Source organism: Saimiri boliviensis, chromosome 4 (genome assembly GCF_048565385.1).
Source record: "Saimiri boliviensis isolate mSaiBol1 chromosome 4, mSaiBol1.pri, whole genome shotgun sequence".
NCBI classification, from domain to species: Eukaryota; Metazoa; Chordata; class Mammalia; order Primates; family Cebidae; genus Saimiri; species Saimiri boliviensis.
In genome coordinates this window covers 92,910,896-92,935,397 of record NC_133452.1, presented here as the reverse complement: position 1 = coordinate 92,935,397, position 24,502 = coordinate 92,910,896, and the positions used below count along the sequence as shown (strand labels likewise).

At 41.2% G+C, this 24,502-nt stretch overlaps 1 protein-coding gene across 1 annotated transcript; it reads right to left on the bottom strand.

Moving 5' to 3' along the window:
* Window positions 1–418: 418 nt before the first annotated feature.
* LOC101053391 (adhesion G protein-coupled receptor F4) lies at window positions 419–24,014 on the bottom strand. Its single transcript, XM_003923092.4, has 10 exons — window positions 23,769–24,014; window positions 15,257–15,365; window positions 14,384–14,438; window positions 11,885–12,036; window positions 10,115–10,366; window positions 7,513–8,919; window positions 5,433–5,474; window positions 4,926–4,985; window positions 3,827–3,883; window positions 419–1,055 (listed from the first exon to the last, which is right to left on the bottom strand). Exons 2-9 carry the CDS (start codon window positions 15,347–15,349, stop codon window positions 3,830–3,832), a joined length of 2,115 nt encoding a protein of 704 aa, XP_003923141.2. The 5' UTR covers window positions 15,350–15,365; window positions 23,769–24,014; the 3' UTR covers window positions 419–1,055; window positions 3,827–3,829.
* Between the last annotated feature and the right edge of the window lie 488 nt (window positions 24,015–24,502).

Here is a 24,502-nt window from a genome sequence, read left to right as displayed (position 1 = left end):
TTCAGTCTTCATGAATGCCTCACTATACAACGGAACTGGTGATAGAAATTTCATTGAGAGCCTCTGAAAGACACTAGTGCTCTTTGCTAAGGGTTTCCAGGTTCCCACCCTGTAAGCGCATGGCAGGATTCCATCTTCAGGCCTCCTGTAGGAATGGGCGATGCACTGAGGTGGATTGACAGCACACTGGCATCCAAGAATGTGTGGCACCAATGGAGAAGTCCATCTTAAATGAACTCACACATGAGCAAGTTGGGAAAGGTACATACATTCATTTTTATATCTAAAATGACCAGAATCTTCTATAGCATTTTTGAAAGACACACACACACACACACACCTGCAGGTAGACACAAACATACAAATAGTAATATCTATAAGAATTTTTTTTCCTGTTTCACAAATAAGGCAACTTGGATCCTAGAAGCTAAATTAGTTTACTCAAGGTCTAAAATAGACTAAAATAAACAGCATATTAAACAGTTCTCTTACTTTCTTCTGTTCCCCATTCAGGAAACATACCATGACTTGTCTCCAAAGTAGACTCAATGTTCCTCCTGCCACCCTATACTCCCACTCCCACCCCCCAACCCTACCCCTGAAATTGGATCTAACCCTCATTGTCCAAAGCACCCAGGATCCACGCAGAGTGATGGAGGACTGAGGACTGAGCCACGGAGCCACAGAGCAGGCCTCAGGAGTGAAAGCAGACCGAGCCCAGCAGGGCCACAGCCCCCAGCTGGCCACGGAGACCGTAAAATGGCTTGCAGGTTGACTCTTAATCTAGCCAAGAGTGACCAAGAAGCCAGCATCTTGCAGGGCACAGGTAGATCAAGGGGTCCATAAATCACCCTTCTTAAAGCCCAGTCAGCCAATGAAATCCTCGATTTTTTTTCAGCAGACTGAGTCAGCAGACTTGGGAGTCACTCCCGACAAGAAGAGAAAGTCTTCCAGGGAAGCACGACCATTCCTCCTCACTCCAGCCTGCTTTCTGTATCCCCTTTCTCCTGGATCTCCCCTCTCGGTCCCAGGACGTCCATGAGAAATGGGGCAGCCTGGGAAATGTGGTTGAAACACAATTAATAGCAAGAATAATAGCTCAAGTTGGGTTTTTAATGTGTTAGCTCATTTAAGCCTGAGACTATCTTCGGAGGCATGTACTATCATTAACTCTGCTTTACATAAGAGGAAATGAAGCACAGAGTTGCTGAGTAATTTCCTGAAGGTCGCACAGTAAAAAGGCGATTCTCCCAGCTGCAATTTTTGGTGCGGTTTACCTTCCCTAGGCTGGTCCTTCCAACCTAATCTCAGTGCTCAGCGCCCTCTCTCCTCTGCTGTCTGAACTTAGATTCTAGAATGGCTCTGCTTCTGTGAATTTACATTGTAAACCTGTTGCTTCCCTCCAGGTATTTGCTCAATCTGTCTCATTTGTTATTGTGGAGTGAAAAACTCTGCATCCTTTTAGTGGTAGACCAATACTAAACAGGCATAAATAAATTATGTGGAAGACACTGGAGGAACCCAAAGCTTTCCTCGTGCCCCTGGAATCGAACAGCCTGCTTGTCCTACTCAAGTCCAGCCCTTGAAATGAACAGCAGAGGGCGCTGTGGAGCTGTGCCCACCGGCAGAATGCCCCGGCCCTCCCTCTCCTGCCTCCCAGGGGGGGTCCCCAATGAGAATCTATACCCAGAGCAAACTTCCCTGTTTCTCCACCTCTGCAGTCCTCTTTCCCTGACCCTGGGACCACCTGACAGCCCTTTCTCAACCCTGTTTCTAAGAACAATTTTGACCTGCGGTCATTGGGATATGAGGAGACTTAATTCTCCTTGCAAGTCCAGTTCTGACCTCTCAACCCGTTTCTCGGAATTCTGCCTACCTCCTGAGACCGGGTCAGCCTTCTATTCTGTATTCTTGGTGAAGGTCTGGAACACCGCCTTCCTCCGTGGTTCAGCCCTGCCCTGGACCACCACCACTCCTGGTGCATACCAAACACCCCGAGTGGGCCTGTTTTGCCCCGAACCCTGTGTGTGGGGTCCCTCTCTGCTGAGAAACTCCCCTGGTGCTGCCACCTTCCACCCTGGACTTTGGAGGATCATGTAATGTCAGTGCCTTAGCCCTGTACCGTAATCTTTGGTGAGTACCCAACATGGTCTACCATGCGGCCAGCTGCAATTACAGAGCCCTTCTGATACCACGTATGCCCAGATGTGAAAAGCATAGTCCCCAATACTGAGAAAATTAAACAGGCACAGAGCCACCTGCGAGGGATATGCTAAAAGAATGCAATCCCCAGTTCCTTGCCTACCTCATACAGCTTTAAAAATAGAGCAAGTTGATAGAGAATTATGTGATAAAGACTTCACCAGGGAGTACTGTAAGAGCATTCCACCTCCTTCCTGGACTTCCTTCTACTACTGGCAGACGACTCTGTACATCTGCAACCCTAGTAAGTAGTGCAGCTCCTGATCTCGCCGTCTACTCTGCTTCTCCAACTTAGACTACAGCCAACCGAGGATGCCAGCCACCTGGAGATAAGGCCCTCACTACCCACTTCTCTTGAACAGGACACAGTATTCCACAAAGGCAGGGCCTCCTCCACCTGAGACAGCCTGATAAACCTAAAGCAAGTGGTTTCTAATTAGGACCTTAATTGAAAGGCCAGCTGTGTTTTTAATAGGTTATCTGTATTACTGCCTTTCTATTAGTGGCAAATTAAGAAACGTTATAGTGATGTTTCACCCCAGAGGAAGCTTACAGACTAGGAAATGGGCAGAGCAGAAGGGTGCACTTTTAAAGTTCTCCTATAACATTCCGAATACGAGGGCAATGATTAAGGATAAGAGGCCTGTGTTTTCCTCTGTTTTCCCAGCACCCACACGTGCCACCCCATGTACACGGCAGAGCCCTCCTCCTCTCTCTCCCTCTCCCTGGGATGGTATGTCAATGTCCCATGGCAGCACAGCATCCGATTTGTAGGATCTGTGACAGGGATGTCCCTTAAAGGTTTTCCCAACTCAGAGTGTCTTTGGTTCCATGAGATTCAACCCCTCGTTTTGGCCCATTGTTCAATATATGGACCATGACTCAGAAAGGGAAAGAAATATGAAAAGGATGTGGCCGCTGCCAAATGGTACTTTGCCTGAAAGTCTAAGACTCGTCTGTAACAATGCAGGAAGGCCATGAAACTCTCCAAGCAAAACCATTCCCAAGGTTGACCCCCCCTGCCCACATTCCCCCGGCACCTCTCAGGCTTCTGGCTGCCATTTCGTGACTTATTCTCCTGCTTCCTGGCTGCCTAATGCTTGTTTCCCCCTGGTTTCACCTGCGTAGAAATACGCCTCAGGAGTTGGCTATGAGTAGGTAGCTAATCTGGAGCTCCCACCCACACCCTCTTAGGAACGACTCTGGGTTCCGCTTCATTAGAAAAGACAGACCTGTTGCTTTGTGATCCCAATCAATCAAGTGTTCTTTTTCAACAATGGGGCTATTATGAGTCTTACTACTCACTGACAAGATGGAATTAAGGTATGTGAGCACTGTAGACAGCAGGCATAATGACAGCATCCTCTCATCGAGGACAGAAAATTTAAAGTATGCTTAGGGTTTGGTCATGTAAGCTGAGATGACATAGGTTTTAAAGAAGATGTACATATTTTTATTTACATGCTAGACAATAAAGATGTTTCTAATCTCTGAAAAATACATCCCCCCGTTCCTTTCCCACTTCATTCCAGCATCACATAGCAGGCAATAGTGCGGTCACAGGGGCATTGGTGGATTGACACAACTTGCAAGTGAACTTTCTCTTTGTATTTTGAATACTCACATTTCATCCTTGACGATTCATTAATTTAGGTCCATTGGTTGGGCTTAGGGATGCATTCTAAGTGGGGGAAAGAAAACAGTGGTGATAATGAGTAACGATATTGACAAATAGTAGATCTGTTTATGTATGTGCCTCTCTAGAGATAAACACGTAAAAATGAAGACATGAAAAGGAGTACCCAAATTGACACAACTACATAGAACTAAATTATCATATTTCACTGAATGTAAGTGTACACCACATTATTTTTATGTTCTGCTAAAAAATAAAAAGAAACAAAACTTTTCAATTAAACTATGACATGCCACTGAATATAAGATACAAGTTAAATATGAGTTAAAAGATGAAGAAAATGCCTATCTTAGAATAAACTATGATATGAAAAGTCACACTCAATACTATCTAACTGTAAATGGTAGTTATTCAATGTATCCAAAAAGTTTTTGTTTTAAAGGAAGGGGCTTCTAATGTGAATCTGTAGGTTGAACAAATAACTTTTAATTAATAAAGCAGCATCAGCAATTTTAGTTGGTGTCTTAAGAGACATAGCCAGCCCAAAGTCTTCAAGATCTCTAAATACATAGATTCTTCAATCCAAGGGAGTATGGTGTACTCAAAAGAGTCCCAAGTGAGGAGAATGGGAAGACATTTTAATATCAACTGGTCCCCATTGTGATTCTGCTAATGATCAGCTGGGTGGCCTTGTGCTCATCCCATAAGTATTCTGCCCTTTGATCTCCATACCTGTAAAATGAATGGGTTGGACTAGAATCTGATTTCTAACTCATCTCTCATTTCACAGCTCTCACATTTTACAAATCTATGACCCTGACTTCATGTGGTCCCATCTTGATGGGTTTAAAAGTTGAGCTGAAATACATCCAATATGAAAAATTCTCTTGAAGAGTACATTCTGCTGACCTTCCATTTAAGCAGAATACTTCAAATGTATCTAATGAAGGTATGAATGAATGAAGTATACCCTATCGATCCTCTTTGCTCACAAATCCTGAGTAGTGAGCTACATATGGTATTTGTATCTGCATAACCGATGAGAACACAGACCCACCAGTGCCGAAACTAAAAGGGGGAGGCTTACCTCAGCTGCCCTCGATCTCCCTTGCAGTGAAGACATCCTCATCCTCAAAGCATCTCTTATCTAAAGAAGCAATGACAGTGAGAAGTACTTCACAGATGTCAGAAGAAACAACAAAATTACCAGGGCTGACACCTGTCCTAAAACTTTAAGACCAGTAACCCTGGCAGAAGCAATATCAGAGGACTTAGCGCAGTGACTGGCAAGTAACAAGACCTGGATAAAAGCTAGGGTGTAGTTATAATTAGATTTGGTATTAAGACTAAAATTGTGATTATGATTTCTATTCATTTCGCCAGCAATACTCACACACAGCCTCCTGTTGACTTAATAAAGAGTGAGAAATGACAAAATATTGGGGTTTTTTTCCCCTTTTCACAGCTGATTCCCTGAACCATCCTCACAAACTCAACTCCCCTGGACCGCGCTCTCCAATCAAAACTGCTTCATCCTCCTGCTACCCCCAGACACCAGAAAATCATTTATAAGGAGACAGCAAATTCATATTACCTTGTGATCCATAATGGTTCCAAACAGCAGGATGAAAAAACCCTGTGGCAAAATTCAACAGACTCATGAGGGATGGTTTTTCAAACAACATCTCAGCTGTTAATTTCATACCACTCTTCTAGATTCCTCCTAGGGCAGTTACTGGACATTAGAAACTTCAGTTTCCACTAATGCAGATAAAAACGCACTGATCAGTGTTCCTTTGAGTCTCCCCCACCCTTGGAAGAGGATCATCACCTGCACAGGAATGCAGGAGGGTTATTGGTAGTTATTGAATGGCTGTAGATGTAGGATAGTTTTCAGCCTTATGCAGTTATTTCACTTTCTTCGCAAATATTGAGGTAGCTGTTTCTACTCATGATGACCGTCACGTGTGACAGAAACTTGTAATCCAAAATAACAATCATGGAGAGTGTCTTAAGAAAACAAAATTTATATTCTAGTCTACTTTGAGTTGGAGTTGAAAGTCAGTAAATAGACAGCCAAGGCCTCTAAGCTGTAGGGGGAAAAAAAAGTCTGCACAAAAGGAAGAATGCTACAGACATTTGTAAGGCTAGGGTCTTTTCACTCTCAATCTAAGCATGATTCATGGTGAAGAAACACCCATCAGATTAAAGTTTTAGATGTTAAGTCACAGGGAGAGCCTGCTGAGAAGAGAAATGTATACAGCTAAAAGCATTTGGGTATTTTTCTTTCTATCAAGAAGACAGAAACACAAATGAACTGAAAAAGAAATACAGAGTAAAATGTCCTGGGGTTTAATTAAGCTGCAAAGTAAGAAAGGACAAGATCATTACTCACCAGAGTAACTTCAAGAGTTGGGAAATTTATCAAAAGTCCCAAAGTATTTGATTAAAGAAAAAAAAATCCCTCAAGTGAAAGATTTCACTTTACGCAATGCAACAGGAAGAGAAGAAAAAATGTGCTCCATAGTTATTAAAAAATTATGAGTAAGATATATAATTGATTACTATTGGCATTTCTTTGAAGTCTGCTTTCTATTTTGTATCATGCTTTTAAACAGAATGATAATGACATGTTAATAAGAATACTTGGTTGTTTAATTAGTTACATTATTTAAAATAGTAGTTGGGAACGTTTTTCTGCAAAGAACCAAATAGTAAATATTTTAGGCTTTCCAGGCCACATAGTCTTTGCTGCAACTATTCAACCTTGCTGTTGTAGCTCAGAAGCAAAGGAAAACTAAATAATGAGCATGGCTGGCTCCAATAAAAGCCTATTTAAGCCTATTTACAAAAACAGCCTGTAGGCTGTTTTTTTCTGCCTTCTGATTAAAAGCATAATCGAGAAAATGGGCCCACCAAATTTTCTATTACTTATAGGTATGAAAAGCAGTCTGGTAAATGATAGTTTCCCAGAAGTATAAGCTTAGTAGCCAAGAGGCAGTCAAACCATTTTAGAGGAACGGTCTCGCCAAACCTATTATGTTGGCGTGGGGAAAGACAATAGAGATCATTCTAGATTCATGTCTTCATTTTACAGATGAGAAAGCTAAGGCCCAGAGAGAAGTGGGGCATTCCCGAGATTAGATAACATATGGCAAGATCTCTTTCTACAAACAACAATTATTTTTATTTCACAGAGACTAGCAGGGAGGAGGTATGAGAACTCCTGACTGGCTAACAGCCAAAGTGAATGGCAAGCCCCGTCTCTTCAGAATATAGAAAATGGCTGTTATTTCACTGAGTTCCCAAACAACTGGAGAAAGGATAAAAAATGTGCTTGGTTTGAGGCATTAACATGTCGCCTTACATAGTCCTACAAGCGAAGGCTAGCTGCTTCTAACAGTGACACTTCAGTAGGGGTACAGGTGGATCAGGGAGGAAAGAAGGAAGGGGATTTCCACCCAACCTGCCTGGCCAGCAAAATTCAACTTGATAATCAATACAGTCAGAGATGCCATAGCCAAATACCCCTGAGATTTAAGAGGAAGGGGAAGGAACATTGTGTGTTCTACAATTTCAATTTCAAATCATAGCCATTTGTGTGTGTGTGTATGTGTGTGTGTGTGTGTGGTCTAGCTAGAGTAACACAGAAAAGTCTCCCTCTTGGAACTTACCTGGAAAGCGTTGAGCGAGGCAAAAATGATGTGGAACGTCAAGGGAGTGTCTTCTAGAAGAGTGGCTATTCCAAAGCCCCAGGTCAGTCCCAGCATTGGGGTGAGAATGGCAACATTTTTGGTGATCCTCATAATTATGGCCACATCCTGAGACTTGGAACTGCCAAGAGAGGGCCTCTGAGTGTTGACAGCAACAACCAAAACCACGATGAGATTCACAGCCACAATGCCCAAGGCCGGGATGGCAAATGCCAAAAGGGCTTTGGTACTGACCCAGGTAAGCCAACAGGCCTCGGGTCTCACGTAGCCTTTCTCTGGCTCTGTGATAGCGACTGTGGTGACAGCAATGATCAGTGGGCACCCATAGCCAATGGCAAAGCCGATGACCATCATTCGGGACTTCATCATCCTACGGAAAATGACCAATATTCCGTAAATGATGAGCAGTGCTTTGAAGAGCATCCAGAAAAACAGAGAGAGGTAGAAAAAGTGGCTGAAAAACGTCATGGCAACACACACGTTGTAATCCTGGACCTCATTGTGAAAGTTAGAGCCTATGATAAAATTGTGAAAGTTAGAGCCTATGATAAAACACACATTGGCAGTCAGAAGCGACACTGCTATGTTCACGATGGACACGTGACGCATGTATGATATGTCCGTCACAACTACCCGGGACCACACCGTGGCTTCAATGATCAGGCAAAGAACCAAGCTTAGGATTGAGATGCTGAGCCCGATGCAGGTGATGTAGTCCAGAACTTTGTCCGTCTTCAATGTGGGGGACATTAGAATGGAAAAAGACATCACCGCACTGGTGTAGTTACAGCGGCATTTCACTTCGTTTCTGACATCCTGCATCATTTTGCATGCTTTCTCATCCCATCTCCTTTTCTTGGAGTGCCAGCCAACACACTGGGCTCTGGCATGGCGGGTTTTATTGATCTTTTCAAAGGTGAGTACTATTTCTTGCAACCTTTCTGGCAAAACCACTGACAGGACCAGACCATTGACCCGTCTGGGAAGACTCACATTTTGTGAGTGGGCTTCTCTCAGGATAGACCCCAAGGTTGGGAAAGCTATGCTAATGGCTTGGGATGCATTTGGCCACAGCTTTCTTAGCTCTTGCTGGGGAATCTGTACCATTCCTGAGATATCTTCTGCGGTACTGTTCATGCTCATGGAGAAATCGAAGCTTTTCTCTGAGGTACTATGGTTGAGGTGAAACCCTTTTGTCTGAATAAAGAGTTCATTCGCAATGTTCTCAGATTTGTTGTGGATGTGGAGTTGCCTGGCAAACAAATTCACTGACTGCAACAAATCCGAACTGGCATTTTTGTTGGGAATAAAAGCCCAATTTGAAACAGCTGCTGCATCAAGGATATGGTTGGCCACTTGACTATAGCTCTGTAATGGAGAAAGGTGAACATTATACTCAGGATTTACACACTGTTGCACAAAGTTGATTTCTAAAACCTGAAATTTCTACACATCAAGTTACCTATTCTTATTTGTCATATTTCTCTTCAAATTCCCCATGTATTAGAATCCCACATTAGGAAGGCCACACAGAGGGAAGAAAAGTAAAATAATGCAGAAAAAAAAATCATAGCTAAGGTTGACCTGCTTTATCATTGCAGCCAGGGCAGCCTTTCCAAACTGCAGTGTGTAGAACCCAAGTTTCCCATGAGATTTTAATGACTGTTTAGTGGAAGAGACTGGAGGTAGGTTCAATCATAATCTAAGCTTGAGAAAGACTGCATACCATGTCCCTATCTCCCCCTGCCTTGCAAAGAATTCCAAAGTTCATTAGGACATTAAAGGCTCTGAAAAGTCCTGCCATATGGAAACTCGCTTAACTTTGTTTAACTCAGAACTTCCTACAACTGATGTGCTACGGATCTCCCTTTTAAAAATGGAATCTCCATTCACATTTCTCAGAATGGTTATGTTCTACAGCAATGGTACCCAACCTTTTTGGTGCTAGGGACTAGTTTCGTGAAAGACAATTTTTCCATGGACCCAGGGTGGCAGAGGTGGGGATGGTTTCAGGATGAAACAGTTCCACCTTAGATCATCAGGCCTTCGATTCTCCTAAGGAGCACAACCTACATCCCTCTCATACACAGCTCACAATAGGGTCCGCGCTTAGGTGAGAATCTAATGCTACAGCTGATCCAACAGGAGGTGGAGCTCAGGTGGTAACGTTCTCTCACCCTGCGCTCACTTCCTCCTGCGCAGCCAAGATCCTAAGAGGCCACAGCCTGGTATCAATCCACTGCCCGAGTGTTGGGGACCCCTGATCTACAGAACATAATTTTAGAAACACTAATGTAGACTCCGTCTCGCTCACAACCTTCACTATGTTCTGATGTTTCTCTTGAAAATATGAAGTGTATACAAAGATAGGTATTACACATGTTTTAACTTGTTGAAAACTTCCATAAACTAGAATGAATCAATACCGAAAACAGAAGTGAAATGCCTGCTGTTGTTGTGATGGTTGCTTTCATTGTCATTTTTACCCTGGAAAGTACATTTGAAACCATTCAAATGCAAATTTTAAGAAAGACATCCATTTTTAACGATTAACAAAGAATACCTTCATTTTCTCTTGAGTAACATTATCCGACAAGTCTGTAGAAATATTTTTTAATAACTCCACTATAAATGCAATATTTCCAGATGTTGTTTCTGATGATTTCACAACATCGATGATGCAGGCATAATCAAGGGGACAGTTCTTGCGGATTCCTTGAGCTACACTCTCAATGGTCTCGGGAGCTCGAAAATCTAGAACATGCAGAGGTATAGATGGTGCTGCTACTGAAAGGCGAGATTCCACACTTGAGTCCTGTTTAAAATAAATGTAGTTTCATTAAAAAAATGAGTAAGTGCCTACCATGTATCAGACTAAAGGAGCTAAAGCACAAATAATCCACATGGGGAAGACAGATGGAGAAGCAAAGAGTCCTTCCTAAAAAGTGGTTTTGATGCAGAGGGGGATGGAGAGGATACAGCGGGGTCAGAAAGAGGCAGGGGATTTCATCCAAATTACCAGGGACCAGGATATTGACCTTTTCTATTGGAATTTGCTTTCAGGACAGTGATTTTAATTCAAGTATTCTAACAAGATAATTTTCTACAGAGATGGGAAAGAAGAGCCACATGGAATTTCATTGGGGAGTGGACTCTGGAGGTTGGCAGGTCAAACACAGAATGCTAAGGAATTACAATTTCAGAGTTTAGAGTTTACTCGTTAGAAGAGGTGATTTGCTGATTTTCTGATTCTTTTACCTAGAATCATTCAGAATGTGACTCTGAATAAAGCAAAACAATAATTTATTTTCTTTCATTCACTTTTGAGTGTGACTATAGTTGCAAGGAATTCTATGTGATTACCTATGCTAAGTGACAGAGAAGCCAGCTGTAATCCCTTTGTAAAACCACTGTTAAAATTTTAGGAGATCCGTGTGCTTCCATGGGATTACAGGGGAGGCAGAAGGAAATGGTTGCTACCTGGAAGGATATAAAAGAGACTTTAACTTTAACTGGATATGTTGTATGCATTTAATTTCTGTTCCCTCTAGATTGAGCACACATCTCTCCTTTCTTTTGGTCAAGAGATTGAAAGTATTAAAAAGAGATAATCAAGGCCGGGCACAGTGGCTCACACCTGTAACCCCAACACTTTAGGAGGCCAAGGCTGGCGGATCATAGGTCAATGCATTAATAACTCCACTATAAATGCAATACTTCCAGATGTCGTTTCTGATGATTGGTCAAGAGATCAAGAATATCCTGACCAACATGGTGAAACCCCATTTCTACTAAAAATACAAAAATTAGCTGGGCATAGTGGTATGCGCCTGTAGTCCCAGCTACTCAGGAGGCGGAGCAGGAGAATCGCTTGAATCCGGGAGACAGAGGTTACAGTTAACCAGTCGTCCCACTGCACTCCACCCTGGCCATAGAGCAAGACCCCATCTCAACAACAAAAAAAAAGAGGTATCAAAATAAATTTGATCCTAGATACATTTAGTTGATTAACTGATTATCACAAGAAGCATACAAACCCACTTTTAGAGCTAAAATGTAACTTCTAAGCAAACATATACACCACAGTGTGAGTTTCATACTTTTTTTTTAGAAAAGTTTCTTAGTGGGAGAAATAGAAAGCATGTGGAGAGGAGGGTGAATACGCGAGAGTTTGTGTAAAGAAAGAAGGACAAGAAACAAATTTAACCCACTCTGTAGATTTTTCTAAGTGCAGATCTGAGACTTTTGAGATGCTGAACAAATCACATTAAATATGCCTCTACTGTCTCTTGAGGGATTGGCTTCTGTCACCAATAATTTGTGAATGCATCACCTGAAAGAGTTTTTCCACAGAAAGGCTTGTACATGTTTCAGTTGATTTTTGCCACTCTTTTTGATTACACGTAAATCCTATTTCTCCGTGAAAGTCCTTAGCACAGGGCTGGCTGCAGTTGGAGGAAGAGATGCAAGGTCCATGGCATTTATCTAAAAAGAAAAAAGAGAGAGAGAGAGGAGCCCAGTTAGGACTCCCACACTCTGACACTTGCATCAAATTCATTGTGGGGATTTTTGGATTGCTTCCTGGAGGAAGTGACATTGACCTAGGTCCACAGCAATGAGCAAGAGCTGCCAGATAGATTGTGAAGCTGGTGTCCAAGAGGAGTGAACAGCATGTGGAAAGGGGAATTTCACATCATTCAGAAAGGCTAGTCCAGACCACCTGAAGGGGGCGTGGCAAGAGATAAGGGTAGGAAGGAAAGTAGGGGTTAACTCATGCAGGGTCTTGGATGCTGTGCTAATGTGGGAGTTACCAGAAAACATGATTGGAATTGTTTTTGAAAGATAATTGATGATAGCATAGAGCAGGAGTCTGTAAACTTTTATGTGAAGGACCACATAAATGGAGTTGCCAGATAAAATATGGGAAGCCCAGTTAAATGTCAATTATCCACAGGAGTTATGTTCTATAAAGTCGCCATGAATACTAAGTTTTCTGAACAATTGCTCCTAGGGTAATATAAGGTCAATATATGACCTTGTTTTTTGTGTGTTTCTATATAAAGACACCTTATTTGATATATGTTGTTGATTCATTAACATTGAACTCATGGCCAATAGCACTAGAACTCATAACCGAATGAAGCCTATCTAACATACACATTTTCTCCACAAAGCACATTCCAGCCCTCTCTGGCTTAGGAATACTAGACAGCACTTCAGCACTACATTTGGGGGCTGTTTTAAACAGCAAAATCACCAACAAAAACCACAAAAATGCAAAAAACTGTGGTGCTATGTAGGCTAAAAAAGAACAGTTGTGCATAGTAGGAGAGCTAGAACAAGAAGATAAAACATCGCCTTGTCCAGCCACTGCTGAAAACATATGCATTGGACAACTCAATTTTTTGCTGCTCTCCGCATGTCTACAATGACCACAAAAGCATTTCGAGTACTGATTTAGGGATTACAAATAAATTTCAGCAAGTAGGCAAATTTGCATATATAGAATCTGCAAATACTGATTGACTGTACATGCTCAGATAAACAACAGATAAGTTTCTAGTGTCTGTATAACCCACGCAATATTATTCATTATCTGAAATTCAAACTTAATCAGGCATTCTATATTTTTATTCGCTAAATATGGCAACTCTGGCCAGCAAGTAAATATTTTCAGCCTTGCAAGCCATGTGGGTCTTTGTCACAACTACTCAACCCTGCCTTTGTAGTGTGACAGCAGCCAAAGACAATATGTCAATGAATGGGCATGGCTGTGTTCCAATAAAACTTTATTTATCAAAACTAGTGGCAGACCAAGTGTGACCCATGGGTCAGAGTGAATTCACTTTGGATAGGAAGAATGAGGTTATTGAAATATTCTCAGGGGAACTGCCTTAAGATAGCAGCTGGGGAATGGAAAGTAAATAATGCTGAGAGCTATTAGGGTGTTCAAATCAATAAAATGAGGTGACCAGTTGCCTGAGAGTCAACTTTTCTGGCTTGGACGGCTCTGTGATGACTCTATTCACTGGGAAAAGAAACAAGGTTTGCATCTTTCCTTGACATCTACCATATACATCAAATTTTGCAAGTTCATTAACCAGAGTGGTTCTCAGTTTCTTCTTCCATATAGTTTGAACATGATGACATAATTCTACAAATATGCAACAAGACAGCATCTTGTAAAACACTTAGATCCATGTTGTCTTAAATGCCCAGTAAATGTTAGCTACCTTTCTCTCTGCTTTCCTTTCTCACTTCCATGTCTATATAAGGATGTATTTACACCCGGCCATAATTTTGCAGAATCCAGTTATTCCCTACTGTGTGAGTGAGAACCACATGATTTCACTGAAGTACTACTAGTGATTACCCTCTTAGTTTACTTCTCACTTCTTGAGAGTGGCCAGTCTCATCACCCTGATGTTCATCTTACAGTGCTTTAATGGACTTCTCAGCATCAGAGTGTTGCATACATTTAAGCACCCTGAAAATATCTTTGAATGAAGGAAGGAATAATCTTGTCCTCTTTCCTTTTCTGCCTCCGGTTACCTTACTACTTTGAATGGATTTCTCTTGGGGATTTGAAAATGTACACTTGTCTACTATTCTAGAGCACATGTGAATATTTGCTAACTCACTTCACTGACTATGCCACTGGTAATGGTATAAATGTAACAAAATCTGTTATTACTGGTAAACATAAAGAACTTACTGGAGATTGCTATTCAGTTGGAAAGCCTGTGGCCTGGGGACAAGCTTGCAACATCAATGCCCTTCCTTTATTCTTCCCTGTCTTCAAATGGATGAAGACTGTTCTATAGCCACATACCTTGGATTCTTCCAGACTTGGGTTTCTCTTCAGGCCTTTGAAGTTTATCTCCAGCCTGAAAAATACAAATTCCCAAAGGTCCTCTTTACTGTGGGACTCTGTTCCCTCATCTCAGCTTAGAGGCTCCTTATGAATATGGGAAGAAAATGTGTTCAGGACTAGAAAGAAAACTGCAGCACATCCATGTGCTGGTATTGTGGGAACTTGCTGAAGGAAACATGGATGAGAGCACAAGGAGAATGCACTGCTCTCCGACGAGGGATAGGACCAGGTGGTCACCTGGCCTCTCTAGGTGAAGTCAGTAGAAATGCTGCATCTTCTGAAAAGTTTAGGCATCCAGGGAGAATACAGTTATGAGAATTATACCACTAACCTGTTCTCTGCTTGTATGAACCATAAGGATGAAATGAAGTTAATGTGGTCCACAGATACTGTAGGTCCTTAGAAGACAGAAATGAGCAGATACTAGGAATAATCACTAGGGCACACTAATAGAATCAAAAATTGATTATATCTATAAAGAACAATACATAATATCTTTTAAAAACTTCATCTTATAGATAAGGAAATTGGGACTCGGAAAAGTGAAACAACTTGTGCAACCAGTGGGAAGCAAAGTTATGATCTGACTCTTCATTGCTCAATTGCCAGGCGAGTACTTCCTTCTCTCTGCAGCAGTCTATCTACATTCTCTGAGGCTTGCAAAGTGGTTATTCTACTGTACTGGCCCTCTCCACGCAAGTCCCTGCCACCTCTAAACTTTGCTTTGTTCCTTTTTTTTTTTTTTTTTTTTTTTTTTTTTATCAGAAGTCTTGCCATCAAGGACAACTGAGAGATTTCTCTTGGGATCACATAGGAATAGATCAAACTTACTTTTATGTGAATCTTGGATCTATAGTGGGAACATTCTGTGGACAGGAAGAACATTAAGCAGCAAATCATGGTTGCCTGGGACTTCATTTTCATACCTGAGGATCTTCACCTGCAATAGAGAAAGAAGGCATACCCACCTGAGGGTGGTAACTTCACACAACTAACACAATACTTAGCAGGCTAACCAACCCCTTAGTGAACCCACCTGATACTCTGAGATATTTACACCAAAGCAGCCTGCCCTAGAAAAGCACACCAGTATCTATTTTCAAGCCAGCTAAAATGTACGAAAGAAAATAATTTCTCTCAACTGTTAACTTTTCAACAGAATAAGATAGAATGATGGAAGAACCAGGAAGATGTAGTTTCACCAAAGCATCATTCCTTATTATTTAATTAACAACTTTATTTAATAGTCATATTTATCAGCCAGGTGCAGTGGCTCATGCCTGTAATACCAGCACTTTGGGAGGCTGAGGCAGGCGGATCATGAGGTCAGGAGTTCGAGACCAGCCTAGCCAATATGGTGAAACTCCATCTCTACTAAAAATACAAATATTAGCCGGGTATGGTGGTGGGCACCTGTAATCCCAGCTATTAGGGACGCTGAGGAAGGAGAATAGCTTGAACCTGGGAGGCAGAGATTGCAGTGATCCAAGATTGCACCACTGTACTCCAGGCTGGGTAATAGAGCAAGACTCCATCTCAAAAAAAAAAAAAAAAAAAAAAAAGTCATATTTATCAAGAATATCTATTTGCCAATAACTGTTTTAAGCACAGTCTTTGCACAAATTCATTTAATCCTATGATGTAAGATACTATTACTATCTTCATTTTATCAATGGGGAAAGTAAAGCACAAATTGTTGAGCAACTATGAGCCCAACATCACTCGGATGAAAAGTGGTAGAGCCATGAGTTCAACACAGATGGTCCAGCTGGACAGCCATTCTTTATCTTGATAACAGGATTTCTCTGTGATGGTGCTGTGGACATTTCTGGTTGGATAATTCTTTGCTGCTGGGGGCCGTCATGTGAATTGTAGGATGTTTAGCAGCATCCTTGGCCTCTACCCAGTAGATGCCAGTAGCAATCACTCCCCACTCAGTTATTGTCAGATGTGCCCTTGAAAGAAAAATCCCCACCACCACCACCCCACCACCCCACCAGTTGAGAACCACTGTCCTACAGTGTACTGTTTGTCTAGGCATATGGAGACAAGTAACTTAAAGTGAAATTAATAAACTCAATAATCTGCTATTGGAGCAAGCTCTGAGACTCCCTCTTAGAAATGGATAAACTACTATACAGAGGAACTAGATGCATGGGAAAATAACTCCCTGTTCTTTTGTCATACCTTTGTTCTTGCCTTTTTCCTGAGAGTTCTACCTTTCAAAGTCAAATCTCCAAGAAAATATCCTTACAACAGTTGAGATTTATCAACATCATCATGATCATTACTATGACACTTTCATACAGGATTGTGGCAATTCAGACCCTTTATTGGTAATAAAGTTCCTTAAAATGATTTTCCTGGGAGTCCAGATGCAGCAAAATAAAAAGATCAGTGATTTTAGAATCAGTGAGAGCTGTACTATAATCTTATCTCTACGATGAACTATTTGACCCATATGGAGACTATTTTTTCATCGATTTCATAAAATGTAGATGATCATTCATTGTATCAACCAACAGTTATCAAACATCACTCATTTGCTAGAAATTGTACCAGATGCTGAGCATACAGAAATAAAAGATGCTATTTTTTCCATAAAGGATATTCAGTGGGTAACATAGACAAGTCAAACTAACAGTGAGAGGAAGGATCATGTACACATTTGCATTCAGTGAACACAACCAAGCAAAGACTACCCTTAGCAAATATAAATTCTCTTATATTCTAGTAGAGATGAACTAGGCCCTGATCCAACTAGGTCCATAAGGCAATTGATGACCAGGGAGCAGACAGAACTCAGTGATCTGACATCAGACCCTTTCTAGGTAGAGTCAAGCATAAGATGGACTTTCATGAGTCCAGTGAGCTTTCAGCTGAGATGATAAGCCACAGGCACTTACAGCAATGCTTCCAAATTATCTTTGAGTTTAAAGTTTCTAACCAATGAATGGAGGGAAAATTATTTTTATTTACAACATCATCTTGTAGAGCAAGTCTGAGCAAGGGAAAGAGCATGGCAGCATTACAGGCAAGGTGTACTAATGGATTTGATAGGGGTTGGGATTATGAATGCAGAATTCATGACCTTACAGTGTGGGTGGAAAGAAGTCCCCATGTAGGCCATAAATTGATGAATGGGTACACTAAGCAATTTGCAATATGAATATTGTCTAGGAGAGATGCTTAACTGATCATCACTAAAGAAAGTTCCAGAAGTACCAGTATAAATTGTTTTAAAAGTATCCATATGTTTCACATATATGACTTTGGTGTTCAAAAATTTTTTGAAAATGACACAATAAAAAAATCTCATATTATGACTCATTATATATAGACATACATAGATATGTATCTATGTATGTATATCAGTGTCTATACACAAAACCAAAAAACCCCGTAGTTTTTATATTTACAATTTTTTATGTAAAAATACTTATCCTTGCTACCTACAAGCAAGAATTCTGATATGTCCAATATTTTCATCTTATATTCTTCCCTATTCTATTTGACATTCTTTCAAATACTAGTTGCCACCCACTAAGTTTAATTTGCAAGCCTCTAATGGATTGTAACCTGCAGTCTGAAAAACAGATACAGACTATAAGATTCATTTTGATTATCGAGCTGAAGATTGTTCACTTCTCTCATTAAAGTGTCCACTTTAAACCTTTCCCTTTGCTAGTCTTCACACTTATACTGAAGTACACGTGTCAAGGAGAAAAGAAACCTATTTTCAGGGCCAAATAATAGGACCATTGCTGAAGCCAAACCCAATTCCTCTCCACATTTCAGATTAGTGTCTGAAATGTGCACTAAAAATGGGTGAAGGCAAGGTGAAGGGAGGCATTTATAAAGAATATGTGCTGCCAGGCTCAGTAGCTCACACCTGTAATCCCAGCACTTTGAGAGGCCGAGGCAGGTGGATCACCTGAGGTCAGGAGTTCTAGACCAGCCTGGTCAACGTGATGAAACCCCATCTCTACTAAAACTAAAATAATTAGCCGGACATGGTGGAGGCACCCATAATCCCAGCTACTCGGGAGGCTGAGGGAGAATTTCTTGAACCCAGAAGGTGGAGGTGGCAGTGAGCCAAGATCATGCCATTGCACTCCAGCCGGGGTTACAAGAGTGAAACTCTGTCTCAAAAAAAAAAAAAAAAAAAAAGAATAGCACCTGCTGTCTGAGGCTTCAGGAGATGGGTCATGTTTACTGTCCATTACCTTCAGTATAGGAGTTTTGCTTAAAGCTAACCTTGTTGAAAGAAAGTCAGACATGTGGCATAATAATGTGATGTCATTCATGAAGTCTAAAACATCTCTCCGACTAGTGCTATGACCTCCAACTCCACACAGCTCCTGAATGTGTCCAGGAAGTAAAAGATCCAACAACTATGGCATTTTTTGTAAATCAGTCTGTGCAACAATATTGATTAACGATACATTTCATATATGTATACAAGCAGATAATATATATGTAATATGAAATAATAAACATAATCATAGAATACACAAATTTGAAATGAGGACAACTGGCTGGAGGGTTTTGATTAAAATTTGCTACTTGACCATTCATGTTATTGTAGTCTGCCATATGTAACCATATACCATTTGGGATGGTAATTTATATAGTAAATTTCCTTTAGTTATTACAAATGTTGGGGGAGAATATTCAGGGACATTACCTAAGAGGAATCATCGCATTTTTATTTTAGCCCAGTTTGATTGGCAGGGATGGATTTGATGAATATTTTCAGGTTGGCCCCAGTTTGGTTGGTTTTCTTCTTATCAGAAAGAGTTGAATGGGATCCCTCCTGTCAGAATTCAAATGTGGCTGAGGCCAAAAGCCAGAGTGCTCTGCAGAGAAGAGCTTAAGGGCTCTGAGAACAGAAAATTTAACATTTTTTAAAAGGCTTTGGCAGCATAATTTATCCTCCTAATTCATCTGTGGTTGGTCTTTTATAGGATCTAAGGATGGAGGAAACGCATGTCCTTAGATCTACCACTGACAAAGACTTAATAATTTAAGTGAATTAGAGTTTTTCAACATTCCAAACTGAAAGTTTTCAGCAAATACAAATACAGCATCTCTCCTGCACCTAGCACGTGTCTACATGTAGTGGGTTGTCTCCTGAAAGAACGAGGGAAAGAAGAGAAAACATGCGAAACCTAAATATTAAATTAAATGTAACAAGAAGAGTGAGAATTGTCCAGATGGATATAAGCAAACCATGGTCGGTACATAGAGAAACAGCTTTCATAAGGGAGCCTGACAGAAGCTAACTCACCCAGGTGAGGGCATACCAGCTTCTAGTAAAGAGTGGGGAGCCAGTGCTAGATCACATCGTACGTAGAGAATCCAGACTTGTTCCAAGCATATTCTGCTTAAGTTATCTTTATTCCATTTACTCACTCCTGGTTCTACATCGTGTTCGGTTATCAACAGAATTGTGTGTTCTCTTATATTCCCTACCTTTATAAACCCTCTGCGTATGCTGGCAGAAAAACACTTTGTTGGGAAAAGATGTCACCATTTAAATCAAGATCCTAGTACCCAGTAAGAAGAAACAAAAACAGCAAGCAGTAATCATGACAGAATAATGTTGGAAGAAGGCACATTTGTGTTTGAGGTTGATGCAAATTATCCACCATTTGTATGCAACCATTTGTAGCAGGCACAAAAAGATTGAAGAAAATGAAACAGAAGAAAAATTTAACCTTGAGGGCATTTGTATAGACTGACCTAATTTTCTTTGAATTCAGGAAGTCAGCCTGCTCTACTTTTAGTAGGCAAACAACGGAGGCATTGGTGTCTACTGTATTTCACCAGGGCTTTGTGTCCTCAAATGGGTTTCTGTAGAACACTGGTCTCATAAAAGACAAAGGGGTTCCATGATCAAATCAGTTTGGAAAACAATGTGTACCACCACTGCCACAACTCCCTCCAACACACACACAGACAGACACACACACAGAGAGGCACAAACACATATCAAATGTTCTGAGATTTCTAGTAGTAAGAAGACTGTTTCACTTAGGTTTTACCAATTCACTTGATAAGCAGAAATGCTAGGCCAGATGCAGTGGCTTATGCCTGTAATCCCCACACTTTGGGAGGCCGAGGCAGCTGAATCACCTGAGGTCAGGAGTTCGAGACCAGCCTGACCAACATGGTGAAACCCCCATCTCTACTAAATACAAAAAATTAGCCGGGCATGGTGGCATATGCCTATAATCCCAGCTGTGTGGGAGGCTGAGGCAGGAGAATCGCTTGAACCTGGGAGGCGGAGGTTGCAGTGAGCTGAGATTGCACCATTGCACTCCAGCCTAGGCAACAAGAGGGAAACTGTCTCAAAACATATTAAAAAAATAAAAACAAGTTGATAATCAGAAATGCTTTGGGGAGTTTCAAGCTGCTATTCCATCACAATATAGTTTCTGGGAGGGAAACACATTAATCTACCCAGACTTAGACTTCACATGTATTTGCTGAGCATCTACTCTATGCCCGTCCCAGTGCTAATGTATTCGTAGGAGCTCTTTAAGTCATGCACAGCAAAGCTTCGGTGACCACAAGAAAGAGAACAGATTCAGAAACGAAGACTTAAAAAGTGGAAGAGAAAACAATAATCAAAAGCACTCTTGCCTGAGGCTATCTGTGGCAAGGAGGTAAATAGTTATCACTCATTTATAAATATTCCCTCCAACTTCCATACTAGTCACCCCATAAGGGCAGCTCCACATCTGTTTCCCAAGGTGTCTGCAAGATGACTTATTTCAGAGATAAAAGCAACTAAGCCACCTCGAATGGCAGTTTCTCAGGACCTCCAAAAATCTTGTCCTAGATTCCTTCTCCTCCATTTCCATAACCCACATCTTTCTGTGCATGATTATAAAAGTGTAAATTACCCACTACCATTCACCTTTGCTTTTTCACACAGTACTAAAAAGGAATTCAAGCCTACTGAATGGAGGTCAGGCTCCCTGCTCTAACATGGTCATTACAAAGAAAAAAAGAACATTTGCTGGTCATTACAAAGAAAATAACAGTTGCTGGCCTCAGAGGCTTACAGCAAAATGCAGCTAGACCTGATTGTCCCAGAAGGAATGTGTCTAAGGATCTACCTCTCCATCAAGTTTATAGCAATCTGCACCTTTCACACCACCGCCTAAATTCTAATCACAATGAATTTGTGCTTTTCGCCTCAGAGCCTGAGAGAAATTAGGCCACACCTTGTGAAATAGACCAAAAAAAGTCAGGTTGTCATTAGTCAGAATGTAAACACCTGATATTTCTCTGTTCTCAGCTGGATATTTCTTATCCAGCAAAGGATAAGATACAGAATAGACATTTGGTAAACATTGGTTGGATAAGTGAATGAATTGGGAAATGATCCCTGCAGAGTGACATCAGCATCTGAAGTTTATGCTTTAAAATCATTAGGCAACTTTTTCATCTCAGAGGGGCGGGTGAGCACATTTGCAATTCTAGATAATTTTGGAACCTGATGACTTAAGTTGAAAAGCTGGCTCCTGGATGCCAGTCCTACTGTAGACCTCCTCTTTATTGTACTACCTGGAGCCTTATGTGAAAAAGAATGGAGCAGAAAATAATACCACACTAGCGCAGGGATGTCCTCCATGGCACAAGAGGGTGTCGTGTTAAAGCATGTGTCTCTTTCCACACTGTCTCCGTAAGTCAGAACTAATAAAACCCTGTTTCTCTGGATGGACCCAGATGACCTCAGCTGTTCTGGAACACCATCTCCTATTTGTCCCATCTTTCTTGTACCTGGAGCTGAATTTCTGAATGAGTTGGAGCTTAAAACTACAGTGAGTCTGTCTGGATACTGGAGCTTCTTTCTGAAATATACTAGATGGAATTGTAGGGGGTGACTCACACAGACTGAGTAGTCTCTACCTGACTGAACATGCTAATTGTGGCCTGACATCGGGACTCCCAAAGAAAATTAAAAAGGTCAGCCAGGAACTGTAAGTATAGTCAGTCAAGAAGGCATGCGTCGGAAGGTGTGATCTCTCAAACTTGTTCAGTCAAAACACCCTAAGGTGATTGGCCAAGAATATTTGTAAATCAGGGAAATACTTTCCCAAAAGGAACTATACCACAAGGTGAAAGGAAACACCTATTCTCACTCGTTTGCCAGCCTTCAAGGTGGCAACTAGTCTCATACTCCTAGGCCAGACCATTGTCTGATGGGAACAACCAATTCAAAGAGGTTAACTAGAGGGTAAGGAACTTAAGAGTTAAGTGACCCCCATTTTGGAGGGTGTGTGTGTGTGTGTTCCCCTAATTCTATAACTATCTGTTCCCTCTGCTGCAGTGAGGTAATTAGAACTCTGATTATAACATCAGATGAATAAACGAGTTGTTTATGTTTTTAAGACCCAGTATCTCTTGGCCTCAATAGCAGAATCTATTTAGTCACCCTTAGCAGTTCTCCCTTGCCATGGATGAAATGCTTCACATGGAGCCTTGCAGGAAAGAAAGAAGAGAACTACTAAAATCAGAAATGTCCCATCCTTGGCTGTTTTAGATGGCTTTCAGCCAATCTGTTTGTAGCCCAGTATCTTTTCTAAAAACTGGAATCTGGATTCCGATTCTGATAAGTTTCAAGAATGACATAATTTGACATCTAGATATCTCACCAACTATCTTGATACTTATATAATTTTAAGGCAATTGATAGGCCCAGCAATTGCCTCTGCTTTATGAAGAAAGCCCATGGAGTACTGATACCGAAAACAAACAAAGAAACAGCACCTAATGATGCAACACTTTTGAGCTCTCACAACTATCTTCAGAATATGAGGAATACAGACCTTCAGGTGACACAGAATTGGCTGCTTGAAACAAGAGAAGATGCCTTTGCACAAATGTGTTGGCAATAACTGGATAAATGTTTTTTTTTTGAATTGATATAATGACAGTTTTGTCAGGCTCACTAAAAGAAGAAACTGATAAAGAACACTTTTAAGGAACATGCATCTTTACATTCAGTCTAAAAGACAGTTATTGAAATTTATCAAGCAAGGGGACAGTGAGTTTATTTGCCTGACAGGATACTTTGCATTTTCACTCCTAGGAATGAGCCATTAAAGCCTGACGAATTACTCTTAAAGAAAAACAAATGTAAAAGAGGCTTAGGAAATACTCCAACTTGAGCTAGCCAATTTCTAAATCATGTTAGGGAAGTTTCCTGAAGAATCAAGCATTCCAGAAAATACCATCATAAGTCACACATTTCTCCCATTCTGGAGTATGTGCAAAGACAAGCGTTTCTTCAACAGGAAAGTGGTGTTTGTATGGGACATGTACTCACGGCATCCAGGAAGTAAATCTAGCAGCGCAGAGGTGGAGAATCACCCAGCAGGAAGGTCAGCGCTCAGCTCCCCGGCATGGTGCCCCACCATCACGTGGCACCTCCCACAGTCCCCAGTCAGTGGCTGTGATCTGTCTTCTCCATTTTTGAAATGGAAGTCCAAGAGGCCCCAGTGAGAACTGACCACTTGTTGTGAGAAGCCAGTATGAGAACTGTACAGCTGCCCACAGTTTCAAGACTTGTGCAAGTCTGTGATTCACTCCACTATGGGTCCATGAAGCACGCCTAAGAGAAATTACAGGTTTCTCCTGTCTGAAGCAAATCCATTAAAGTGAGTCACTTGTTTGTCTTTCAGTTCTTCATCCTTATCTCAGATGATCACATGAGACTCTGCTTCCATCTGCTGCACTGGGGTAATTGGAATGAGGGTGATACAGTGTAAGATTATGCCACTACTGATGATGATTTTAAAAGGTGTTTTTTTGGTTGTGTTCTTTTTTTGCATGTTCTGATGTTGAACTTGGAGAAAATTGGCTGACAAACTGATCCATAAATTGTGATCTAATTCCTAACTTAGCACCAGAAATTTCTGTTTAATTTTTTTAATGACCGGGACACAGAATTCTTACTGAGCCACTACATGGCTGTTGGTAATTAAGACAGAGAAGGCACTGTGTCCACTTGTGGGGAATGCACACAATTTGACTTTGGACGGGGGAGCAGTTCGCATTATT

What these genes read in the sequence shown, in the direction of transcription:
- LOC101053391 (XM_003923092.4), bottom strand. Translation starts at nt 15,349, where the DNA reads ATGAAAATGAAGTCCCAGGCAACCATGATTTGCTGCTTAATGTTCTTC. An exon ending in TTACTCAAGAGAAAATGAAG is followed by an intron (nt 8,920 to 10,114) that starts GTATTCTTTGTT and finishes TCTCCATTACAG; the next exon opens with AGCTATAGTCAAGTGGCCAA. An exon ending in CCTCGCTCAACGCTTTCCAG is followed by an intron (nt 5,475 to 7,512) that starts GTAAGTTCCAAG and finishes ATTTTGCCACAG; the next exon opens with GGTTTTTTCATCCTGCTGTT.